This window comes from Salmo salar, unplaced genomic scaffold, assembly GCF_905237065.1.
Source record: "Salmo salar unplaced genomic scaffold, Ssal_v3.1, whole genome shotgun sequence".
Lineage (NCBI taxonomy): Eukaryota > Metazoa > Chordata > Actinopteri > Salmoniformes > Salmonidae > Salmo > Salmo salar.
The window spans coordinates 195,097-208,255 of record NW_025550941.1 but is presented as its reverse complement, the minus strand read 5'-3'; the positions used below and the strand labels follow the sequence as shown (position 1 = coordinate 208,255).

The 13,159-nt window shown below is 40.0% G+C and overlaps 1 protein-coding gene and 1 non-coding gene across 2 annotated transcripts in view; one reads left to right on the top strand and one right to left on the bottom strand.

Moving 5' to 3' along the window:
* Positions 1-262: 262 nt before the first annotated feature.
* Positions 263-338, bottom strand: trnaa-ugc (transfer RNA alanine (anticodon UGC)). The gene has a single exon. It is a non-coding gene; the product is annotated as a tRNA-Ala (tRNA).
* A 3,587-nt stretch (positions 339-3,925) lies between these two features.
* Positions 3,926-13,159, top strand: part of LOC123740630 (zinc finger protein 180-like) — a gene marked incomplete at its 5' end in the record, with an annotated part of 52,795 nt that continues 43,561 nt past the window's right edge. Inside the window, one exon of the mRNA XM_045714144.1 lies at positions 3,926-4,232. Coding sequence (XP_045570100.1) covers positions 3,926-4,232 — 307 coding nt within the window. The remainder of the gene's footprint in view (positions 4,233-13,159) is intronic.

The following is a 13,159-nucleotide window of genomic DNA, read 5'->3' as shown; positions in this document are numbered from 1 at the left end:
TCATCGATTTTATTTTCCAAAGATTGCACGTTTGCTAGCAGAATGGAAGGAAGTGGGGGGTTTATTCGATCGCCTACGAATTCTCAGAAGGCAGCCTGTCCTTTGGCCCCTATTTCTCCGCCTTCTCTAAACGCAATTGACGGGGATCTTGGCCTGTTTACATTTACATTTTAGTCATTTAGCAGACGCTCTTATCCAGAGCGACTTACAGTAGTGAATGCATACATTTCATACAATTTCATACATTTTTTTTTTCTGTGCTTGCCCCCCGTGGGAATCGAACCCACAACCCTGGCGTTGCAAACACCATGCTCTACCAACTGAGCTACAGGGAAGGCACTGAGCTACAGGGAAGGCACTGAGCTACAGGGAAGGCACTGAGCTACAGGGAAGGCACTGAGCTACAGGGAAGGCACTGAGCTACAGGGAAGGCACTGAGCTACAGGGAAGGCACTGAGCTACAGGGAAGGCACTGAGCTACAGGGAAGGCACTGAGCTACAGGGAAGGCACTGAGCTACAGGGAAGGCAGGGAAAGCAGAAATATTGTTCATGTCGGGCTCGTCAGACTCATTAACTTGTTATGGATAGGGGGCAGTATTTTCACGGCCGGATAAAAAACGTACCGGATTTAATCTGGTTATTACTCCTGCCCAGTAACTAGAATATGCATATAATTATTAGCTTTGGATAGAAAACACTCCAAAGTTTCTAAAACTGTTTGAATGGTGTCTGTGAGTATAACAGAACTCAAATGGCAGGCCAAAACCTGAGAAGATTCTGTACAGGAAGTACCCTGTCTGACCATTTCTTGGACTTCTTTGCCATCTCTATCCAAAACTGAGGATCTCTGCTGTAACGTGACACTTTGTGAGGCTCCCATAGGCTCTCAGAAGGCGCCAGATCGTTGAATGATGACTTTGCAGCCCATGGCTGAAAAACATTAGCGCATTTGGTAAGTGGTAGATCTGAGAACAATGAGACGGGGCGCGCGTGCACGAGACGACTCCATGTTTACACTTTCAGTCTTTGAACGAAAACAACGACTCCCGGTCGGAATATTATCGCTATTTTTACGAGAAAAATAACATAAAAATTGATTTTTAAACAGCGTTTGACATGCTTCGAAGTACGGTAATGGAATATTTTGAAATGTTTTGTCACGATTCGCACCGGGCGCGTCACCCTTCGTTACCCTTCGGATAGTGTCTTGAACGCACAACAAAACGCCGCTATTTGGATATAACTATGGATTATTTGGAACCAAAACAACATTGGGTGATGAAGTAGAAGTCCTGGGAGTGCATTCTGACGAAGAACAGCAAAGGTAATCCAATTTTTCTTATAGTAAATCTGAGTTTGGTGAGTACCAAACTTGGTGGGTGTCAAAATAGCTAGCCATGATGGCCGGGCTATCTACTCAGAATATTGCAAAATGTGCTTTCATCGAAAAGCTATTTTAAAATCGGACACCGCGATTGCATAAAGGAGTTCTGGATCTATAATTCCTAAAATAATTATGTTTTTTGTGAACGTTTATCGTGAGTAATTTAGTAAATTCACCGGAGGTGGGAATGCTAGTTCTGAATGTCACATGCTAATGTAAAAAGCTGGTTTTTGATATAAATATGAACTTGATTGAACAAAACATGCATGTATTGTATAACATAATGTCCTAGGAGTGTCATCTGATGAAGATCATCAAAGGTTAGTGCTGCATTTAGCTGTGGTTTTGTTTTTTGTGACATTATATGCTAGCTTGAAAAATGGGTGTCTGATTATTTCTGGCTGGGTACTCTGCTGACATAATCTAATGTTTTGCTTTCGCTGTAAAGCCTTTTTGAAATCGGACAGTGTGGTTAGATAAAGGAGAGTCTTGTCTTTAAAATGGTGGAAAATAGTCATATGTTTGAAAAATGGAAGTTTTCGGATTTTCGAGGAGTTTGTATTTCGCGCCACGCCCATCATTGGATATTGGAGCAGGTGTTCCGCTAGCGGAACGTCTAGATGTAAGAGGTTAAAGGGAAAAAAGGATTCTGCCAGTCCGTGGTGAGTAATCGCAGTTCAGATGTCCAGAAGTTATTTTCAGTCATAAGCGACGGTAGCGACATTATGTAAAAAATAAGTAAAAAAATAAGTTCCAAACAACGCAAAGAAACGATCAAAAAAACACAATTGGTTGGGAATACGTAAAACGTCAGCCTTCCTCTCCGGCGCCATCTTAAAGACAGTTATGCCGTGCTCCATGTTCGATCCAACATCCCTAACAAATTGATGTTTATAATGTTATTGTCTGCTTGATTTACTGTAGGGTCTCGTTAGTCTGTTTGGACACAGAGATACTTAGCTCATAATGTTTAGAGAACTGTTCCTTGATGTATAGGCTATTGTACAACACACAGAGCTATTTTCCTTTATTCAGGACATTTAGAATGACAACACATTACAGAGTAGCCTAGTGGGATTATTCACTAAATTATCTGGTGATGAAATGTCATGACAAAGACATTTTAGTTTCCATGTTTCACCCAAAATATTACATGATTTATAGTCCTAGGTCTATCTTGTTGTTAGGTGAAGTTTTGGGTCCGACAGTAGGTTTGTTATTGTTAGGCAAAGTTATGGGTCAATATACAAAATAGGAGGTTCAGGAGGAGATTCAAAGGAGCCTTATAATTATAATCCAAAGTTGTAATATTCAGAACACATTGTGTAAAAACTAAAACCTTCGTCCATAACTATCAGTTTCCTCATTACCAGATATACTACATCCATAACTAGTGGTTTCCTCATTACCAGATATACTACATCCATAACTAGTGGTTTCCTCATTACCAAATGAGGAAACCACCTTCGTCCATAACTATCAGTTTCCTCATTACCAGATATACTACATCCATAACTAGTGGTTTCCTCATTACCAGATATACTACATCCATAACTAGTGGCTTCCTCATTAGCGGGGAGGAGTTTATACAACCAAATTGCATGTGCATCGCCCTCGTGCCGCAATTTTAGCAAACACAGAAAGGGGCCTATATTGGAGACCAAAGGTCGTCTGGCACACTGCTTAGAGTTTCAACAACATGAGTAACTTATTTCTCGTCTACAATCTTAGATGTTACTACTAATGTGAAAACAAGACAAAATATAACTGTTCTTGCTCATTTTAAGACAAATGTCAAATAATCATTACATTCATTACAGACGTCAATTGTTGTACAACATCATGGCTACGCTGTTTACAGTGGATTTCCGCTGTTGTGGGCTTTTAACCATCTGTCTGACTTTGTTGTTCACACAGGAGAGATACTTAACTATCGTGGATCCTCTGGGGAGCCTCAACAACCTCATGATGCTGACAAGGCAGAGAAGAGTCTCTCCACATTAGAACACCTCAAGAAACACCAGCAGAGATCCACAGGGAAGAAATCTCATTGCTGCTCTGACTGTGGGAAAAGATTCACCTCCTCTGCAGGCATTAACATTCATCAGAGAATCCACACAGGAGAGAAACCTTATAGCTGTGGTCAATGTGGGAAGAGGTTTGATACATCTAGCCATCTTATTGTACACCAAAGAACACACACAGGAGAGAAACCTTATAGCTGTGATGAATGTGGGAAGAGTTTTACTACTTCGAGCATTCTGACACTTCACCAGAGAATACACACAGGAGAGAAGCCTTATAGCTGTGATGAATGTGGGAAGAGTTTTACTACTTCGAGCATTCTGACTTTTCACCAGATAACACACACAGGAGAGAAACCTTGTAGCTGTACTCAATGTGGGAAGAGTTTTACTCATCCAACCAGCCTGAAATCACACCAGCGAACACACACAGGAGAGAAATCTTATAACTGTGCTCAATGTGGGAAGAGTTTTACAAGGTCAACCGGCCTGATATCACACCAGAGAACACACACAGGAGAGAAATCTTATAGCTGTGGTCAATGTGGGAAGAGGTTTGATACATCTAGCCATCTTATTGTACACCAAAGAACACACACAGGAGAGAAACCGTATAGCTGTACTCAATGTGGGAAGAGTTTTAGTCATTCAAACACCTTGAAATCACACCAGAGAACACACACAGGAGAGAAACCTTATAACTGTGCTCAATGTGGGAAGAGTTTTACTACTTTGAGCATTCTGACTCTTCACCATAGAACACACACAGGAGAGAAACCTTATAGCTGTGCTCAATGTGGGAAGAGCTTTACTAAGTCTAGCTGTCTGACTAAACACCAGAGAACACACACAGTAGAGAAGCCTTTCAGCTGTAATCAATGAGGGAAGAGTTTCACTCAGTCAACCAGCCTGATATCACACCAGAGAAAACACACACATGAGAGAAATCTTATAGCTGTGCTCAATATGGGAAGAGTTTTACTACTTCTAGCAAGCGGACTCCACACCATATAACACATACAAGAGAAACCTCAGCTGTGATCAGTGTGACCAGAGATAATCTGATAAAATACCTCAATCAATGAATTAATGTCAAATGTTTTAACATTGTAGAAGGAGTATTTTAATGATGTCACAATGTACAACCATAAACATTTGTCCCCTGTTCTATTGATTTCAGCATGATATGAATATTAGCCTCAGGGTCAAAATCCAGGCTCTGAATTGAAAGAGTTAGTACATTTTTGTTAAATCACATAAATAGTAACAAAAAAAGAGTTGTGTTACACTCACCACGTTGGTGACCCACTTGAATCAAAATGCAACACTTCAAAATGTGGCGAGCTGTTTTCTACAAGTTGTCCTCTAACCAGGGATGTACACATTATTCCCAGATTCCGTGTGGTTTTTGAGCTGTTAGTTTTAACAGGATGTGAAACCTCATCTCCCTCCTCTCGCACAAATGATTTTAGCATGATATTGTTGAGTTATGAAAAATAAGTGTTGCCTTCCTTTGTTCAGCGACCCCTACATTTAAATGCATCACTCCAAAATGTAGCTGTCTTCTGCAGGTTGTCCTCTAACCAGTGAGGTAAAATATATCTCCCATTTCCATGTGTTTTGTTTAGTTGTGTTAGTTTCAACATCACGTACAACCTGATTTTCCCCCCTAATCGATATCAGTGATTTATTGCTACTTGTCAAAACTAGAGCATTTCTGGTGCTTGTGCAGTTTATAAGGTGCTTGTTTAAAAAAATACAAGTAATATGATTATTGTGGCAGATGTTTGTGTACATAGCACATTTTATGTTTAGGTTTTCAATTCATCCCAAACTGTTTCTGCATATTGGTTATTGATTTGGACACTTTAAAACTGTGTTTTGACATTGGGGCTATTTCATATGTACATTTCATGTAACATTTAGTAATGATATTTATTTATGCAACCAACTGACAATTTTTTGGTACAATTTTATTGACATTGTTGCCCTGCTTTTATAATATCAGGGTTTAATTTCAGATGTGCCAATCCAAATGTACTAGAGCATGACATTGGGGACTGGTCCCCGACCCAACAACATGCATATCTAGTGAACCCTGAAAAGAGAGAGAAGCTCCGCAGTGAGGTGGAAAGTTACTACGGATATTGCAGGAGTTTCCTCTTGAAATCAGACATGTCTGTGGTAAGGACAACTTGGTTTCTGATTGTCTCAAGGGTGGGCAGTCAAAAATATTTGTGTTTTGCGTTTAGCCAGTGAGTTACCATGGATCACAATTTATTTTGACTGCATGTTTTTCCGTATTGCAGATTAGTTTTGTTTGGGCTCGTTCCAAGGGGACGAGAGTTCTAGAAGCTAGTGAGTTTTAGGATTCTATAGAAAGAAAAAGGAGGGAAAAAATAATACGATTGAATATTATTATTTAGAATTGCGTGTTTTTTCTTAATTGTTGACAGCCAGTAGACACCATGTTTATATTGGTGATGGTGAAGCATTGTAGTAGATTAATGTGAAATGGAAGTTGTTTTCTGTTGGTGGTGAGCAAACTTGTCCATAAAAAATATAGGATATATTTGTTGTCTTAAAGGAGGTTTTACAGGCTTTGGTTTTTCCATTTATGTTTTGAGGTTGGACTTTAGACTTTAGCTCGTTTGCACGTCCAGCTCGTTAGCACGTCTAGCTCGTTAGTCAGTATGTGTTACACCTGTGCTGGCTTGTCCATCTCGTTATGGTTGAATATTGCATCCAATTCAATGGCATTTCCTTAGGGTGCTTATTAGTCTTTCAGTTGTTAGTCTTCTGTTTTTTGTGTACAAAATATTTATTTTTATTTTGTTCATTTTCATTGTCTTTTGTTTTTTCTGTGAAGCCATTGCGTTGCATCCATGTCTGAAATGTGCTGTGTAAATAAAGCTTGATTTCAACATATTGCGAAAGAAATTAACCCAATGACTGACCAATCAACAGACTTAATTTGTATTTGTATTTTATTTAACCTTTATTTAACTAGGCAAGTCAGTTAAGAACAATTCTTATTTACAATGATTGCCTACCAGGGAACAGTGGGTTAACTGCCTTGTTAAGGGGCAGGACAACATATTTTTACCTTGTCAGCTCTAACCACTAGGCTACCTGCTGCCCTCTTGCATAACCAATGAACACGTATTTTAGTCCATCTTAGTATGAAAAACAGTATCAATTCAGTATATCTTCCACTATGTCAAAACATTATCACTTTTCAACCAACCCAGTGCATTTGTTGAAACTGAAAGGTTTTGAAATCAACAATACGTCAAAATCAGACATTTCATTCAGACCCTGCAGGGCTTGATAAACTAGGACAATTAAGTAGCTTTCCTGAACTTGGCTTAGTTAGTCGGAGACTAGAGTCCTGGAGTCAGGTAAGTAAGCCTAAATGAGAACACCTGGGTTAATCCTGATTAGGTTCAGTATGAACACATGCTGTTGGTCTAGTGGTGCTCATTAAAACCCGGAATAGAAAACACCAATACTGGTGTGAATCTGGAGACAAAACAATGGCAGAGGCAAAAATAATTTGTTCAAAAAAACTTTAGTGTGTATGAAAAAAAGCTCCAAAACAAATGTTGTTAAACCATCCAGTTATTGAAGGTAAAAACCACACTGCTGCTACTGAGCAGTAGAACAAGAGGGTTGGGCTGCAATTTGCAGTGAATTCAATGGAAATGTGACCACAAGAAGAGTACAACAACTAGAGGTGAGATATCTGCATTATTATCTTATACCAAAGAAAGTAAATTGGTTACTTCCTTTGGTAAATATATTCCACTGTCTGTGTCAATCTTTATTCTTCATTCTAAGGACCATATGAGTTTATTTGTCCTTCTAACCGTGTTATTTTTCCAGAGGAAAGGAATGTGAACAGGTTGGAAGAGCCAGTACACAGTGAGGGTGTAATGTGAACAGGTTGGAAGAGCCAGTACACAGTGATTGTGTTCCCTCCACATCTGCTATAACATCCCTGAGAGAAGATGCTGCCACCACCTTTCAGCAGAGAACAAAGAAGATGACCATGCATGAAACGTTAACCAGAGAATTCCATGAGCATAAAATGAAATATCTGAAGGAAGAACATGAGATGAGAATTGTCCAGGTTGAATTGGATATGAAGTTGGAAGAGAGAGGTATGATCCAACAAAGAGACAGTAATGAGACAATAGTGATGACCAGCCATGGTGTACAATATGTTATGTAAAACAATACATGTTTTGTCATTTGGATATTCATGAGTGAGAGTATTTTAATCACCACAAACTACATTTTAAACCAACCTTGGTTTAGTCACTCATTTCATTTTGCTGCATCTATTTGAATTTTGTACAGAACAAACATTATCAAAGCAAAACTAAGCCATAATGAACACATGCCTCAGTCACAGGTACACCTGCCTCAGCCACATCTGCCTCAGCCACCGGTACACCTGCCTCAGCCGCGGACACCACTGCCTCAGCCATGGGTACATCTGCTTGATGCTGATCATGGGAGGATCAGGACAGTCATGCTGCTTCAGGTAGTTGTGCAGCACAGCTGTAGCAATGATCACCTTGCAGCATCTTCTTGGCTTGGAACGAAGTGTATTGCGAAAACACTGGAATCGATTTTTCCATACTCCAAACATACGCTGGACCATCCCTCTCGTGTGGATATGAGGTCTGTTGTATCTTTGCTGCTCAGCTGTTATGGGATTTATGTCTGGTGAATAAAAAGTTACTCTGACCATGTTACTATGTAGTAACTATTAGTAGACCATATTACTATGTAGTAACTATTAGTAGACCATACATCCAATAAATTGGATGCAGTCTATCACAGTGCCATCCGTTTTGTCACCAAAGCCCCATATACTACCCACCACTGCGACCTGTACGCTCTCGTTGGCTGGCCCTCGCTTCATACTCGTCGCCAAACCCACTGGCTCCAGGTCATCTACAAGACCCTGCTAGGTAAAGTTCCCCCTTATCTCAGCTCGCTGGTCACCATAGCAGCACGCGCTCCAGCAGGTATATCTCTCTGGTCACCCCCAAAGCCAATTCCTCCTTCGGCCGTCTCTCCTTCCAGTTCTCTGCTGCCAATGACTGGAACGAACTACAAAAATCTCTAAAACTGGAAACACTTATCTCCCTCACTAGCTTTAAGCACCAGCTGTCAGAGCAGCTCACAGATTACTGCACCTGTACATAGCCCATCTATAATTTAGCCCAAACAACTACCTCTTCCCCTACTGTATTTATTTATGTATTTATTTTGTTCCTTTGCACCCCATTATTTCTATTTCTACTTTGCACTTTCTTCCACTGCAAATCTACCATTCGTGTTTTACTTGCTATATTGTATTTACTTCGCCACCATGGCCTTTTTTGCCTTTACCTCCCTTATCTCACCTCATTTGCTCACTTTGTATTTAGACTTATTTTTCTACTATATTATTGACTGTATGTTTGTTTTACTCCATGTGTAACTCTGTGTTGTTGTATGTGTCAAACTGCTTGCTTTATCTTGGCCAGGTCGCAATTGTAAATGAGAACTTGTTCTCAACTTGCCTACCTGGTTAAATAAAGGTGAAATAAAAACAAATATTACTATGTAGTAACTATTAGTAGACCATGTAACTATTAGTAGACCATGTTACTATGTAGTAACTAGTAGTAGACCATGTTTCTCACCCTAATATCCTCTGTCACCAAGTAGTTGTCCACTATGTTGTGTAACTGACAGTTAATCTGTAAGTCTATGTCGTTGTTTTTTGTTTGAATTGTTTACGTGTTCGCTATACGGGTGAAATGATAAGACAGGTGGAACTACGTGGCTAATAACTGTTGTAACGGGGATCATTATCGTAGCAACACATCTTTGAGGGTGAAGGCATTCCCGCGCGATGTTAGCTAAGTTTTCATGTTACCGGGTGTAGTTCGTAAAGGTTGATATGTGTATGTTAGGATGAAGCGTGAATTCATGCCAGGAATATAAGTGTGAAGTTTGATTTCCTCCCTTCTGTAATAAGCAGCCAATGAAGTATTTTTTTCCTTTACTCGTGTGCTCAATCTGATACTGTTATAGCTCCGGCTAAACTGTTTATGTATGTAATTACTTCAGAGTTATACCAAGCTAATAAGTCACTCATAAGACAAGAAGGTGTAAGAGTGTGCTTAAACTGTATTTTCATTTACTTTATAGTTCTCACGGAAGGTGATAATTCTGACTAAACTACAGAATAAAGCCGCCAGTTAAAATCAAGGAACGGTTGTGCTCATGGTTACTGGAGGGAGCTACATGTTGTCCTCTCTGAAACTGAGACCAATGAAGAGTTGAGGGAAATCCTTCCATCCTGAGTTGCACCTTTCCAACAGGCAACAATGTTTGAAAACTCTAAATGAGGAGTTCATCCACCCTGAACATTGATGGAAAACCAGTTCTTATGGTTACAGTACTCCTCAGCATCAGGAGTTGATGGTAAACCAGTTGTTATGGTTGCGGTACTCCTCAGCATCAGGAGTTGATGGTAACCAGTTGTTATGGTTATGGTACTCCTCAGCATCAGGAGTTGATGGAAAACCAGTTGTTATGGTTACGGTACTCCTCAGCATCAGGAGTTGATGGTAAACCAGTTGTTATGGTTACGGTACTCCTCAGCATCAGGAGTTGATGGTAAACCAGTTGTTATGGTTACGGTACTCCTCAGCATCAGGAGTTGATGGTAAACCAGTTGTTATGGTTACGGTACCCCTCAGCATCAGGAGTTGATGGACACTTAATGGGAACATGACATCCATCTAACCAGCCAATCACTCCTGGGAACTGCCCATATTCAGGGAATTGCACTTTATAGTTGGCTTGGCCAGCAGCATCAGGAAACTAGATGTAAAGACTCCTCCTGCAGACTTTATAGTTGGCTTGACCAGCAGCATCAGGAAACTAGATGTAAAGACTCCTCCTGCAGACTTTGAACTATTAAAGACACAGTTGCTTCACTGGCACCGACACAAATCACCAGTTTCACAATGAAAGATTCCAGATGCCAAAAACCTCAGTGATCAGAACTTGGAGAGAATTGGGTGAAGGCCTTCCTCTTTGAGACAGAGGGGAAAGTCTGGGCTCAAGCAGAGATATTATCTCCAATGCATTTTCTTTGTACATACGAAAGCTGTCTCTAAGTAATATACTGGATTACTCCTATCCACAAGTACTGGTCTGGCTGGCCTCTGTAGTGCATGTTGGGTCTTCATTTAGACATTCCACATAGTCCAGGCTCCCTCACAAACAGCACTAAGCAGAAGTTAAACCTGCCTCTTTGAAAGATTCATTTAAGCTTCAATTTAGTCCTAAAGTAGCTCTAATCTGCCCTCTTGCAATCGGCTTTGTTTAGTCCAGAACAGGCTAAATCCAAGACTATTTTAAGATAAGTCTGTGCAAGTCACTGAGTTAAGACCGCTCAAACAAGCATTTTAGTCTGGGACTAAGCTTAAGCCTTGTCTGTGAAACCGGCCCTGAGTGTTTTATATAATATGACTAAATGTGTTTCTTTCTGTGTTGCAGGGGCAGTCAAGAAATGGAACAGCAGGGCCACAGAACATGACATAATCAGAGCTGTGGGAGACCACCTCAAGCCCCTGGTAGAGCCGGGGGTGGTGTTTACCACTCCACCACACCTTCAGCAGGCTGGAAATGTTATACTGTTTTTTCAGACTAAGATGGACCAAGAAAGGTGTTGCTTTTACACATTTGTTCATTGGTTTGGAAAGAGTCTGTTGATTGGTCAGTCATTAGGTTCATTTGTTTTACAATATGTTCAAATCAAGCTTTATTTATACAGCACATTTCAGACATGGATGCAACACAATGGCTTCACAGGAAAAACATGAACTATTTACAACGCAAACATGAGGATAAAAAACGAACAACTGAAAGACTAATGAGCACCCTAAAGAAATGCCATTGATTAAAATATTAACAATTGGATGCAACATCGAACCCAAAATATCAGCTTGTTTTACGACATTGTTTGTTGTTACGTTCCCCAGCAAGAAAACCAGAAATGTCCCTTAAATAGAAGAGGGGAACAGAGTCACTGACAACAACCACAACTAAACAGGTGGGATTTTAGGAGGGGCTCTGATAGACACTATGGGGGTGTCCACTGAAAGTTGACTAGTAACAACAACTGGGACCTAAAAGACACCCACCATGAGACCCACTAAATCTGCCCAAGAAGAGGAAAAATAAAGTAAAACCCACAACAAACTTAAAGACAGGAAGCAAACCAAAAAGGTGGAGCAACTAAAGGTGTTGACTCTCCACATGTATCAAGACAACTGGAGCACTGGGCCAGACACTCTTAAATAGAACCTGGACCAGCTCAGGTGAAACACCTTCCCACTAACGAGATGGACAAGCCAGCACAGGTGTAACACATACTGACTAACGAGGTGACACCAATCAGTGCGTCCTACGTGCTAACGAGCTACACGTGCTAACGAGCTATAAAGTCCAACCTCAAAACATAAATGGAAAAACCAAAGCCTGTAACACCTTCTCCCTTAAGACAACAAATATATCCTATATTTTTGTTGGACAAGTTTGCTCACCACCAACAGAAAACAACTTCCATTTCACATAATCAAGTATAATGCTTCACCTTCACTAATATAAACATGGTGTCTACTGGCTGTCAACAATTAAAAACAAGAAAAAAACCATTTCTAAATAATAATATAGAATCCTAAAACTCACCAGCTTGTAGAACTCTCGTCCCCTTGGAACGAGCCCAAACAAAACTAATCTCCAATACGGAAAAACGTGCAGTCAAAATAAATTGTGATCCATGGCAACGCACTAGCTAAACGCAAAACACAAATCTTAGATTCATTTGGGGGGAAATCAGGTTGAACCTGCTCTTGAAACTAACACAACAAAACAAAAAAACACATGGAAATGGAGATATCTTTTACCTCACTGGTTAGAGGACAACCTGCAGAAGACAGTCAGCTACATTTTGGAGTGATGCATTTCAATTTAGGGGTCCCTAAACAAAGGAATGCAACACTTACTTATTTGTCATCACTCATTGGTATCATGTTAAAATCAATTGTGTGAGAGGAGGGAGATGAGGTTGCACGTCCTGTTAAAACTAACAGCTCAAAAACCACACGGAATCTGGGAATAATGTGTACATCACTAGTTAGAGGACAACTTGTAGAAAACAGCTAGCTACATTTTGAAGTGATGCATTTTGATTCCAGTGGGTCACCAATGTCGTAAGTGTAACACAACTCTTTTTTTATTAATCACTTTTTGTTAAATCTCATAAATAGTACTCTTTCAATTCAGAGCTTGGATTTTTCCCGAGGCTAATATCCATATCATGCAGAAATCAATTAACTAATTTAACTACCTGGTTAAATAAAGGTGAAATATATATATATATTTTAACTAATAAACTAACAGCTCAAAAACCACACGGGATCTGGGAATAATGTGAACATCACTGGTTAGAGGACAATTTGTAAAAAACAGCTAGCTACATTTTGAAGTGTTGCGTTTTGATTCAAGTGGGTCACCAACGTGGTAAGTGTAACAGCTCTTTTTGTGTCAGTCACTTTTTGTTAAATCACATAAATAGCACTCATCCATGTCAGAGCCTGGATTTTTCCCCTGAGGCTAATATCCATATCATGTTGAAATCAATAGAACAGGGGACAAACATTTAGGGTTCTA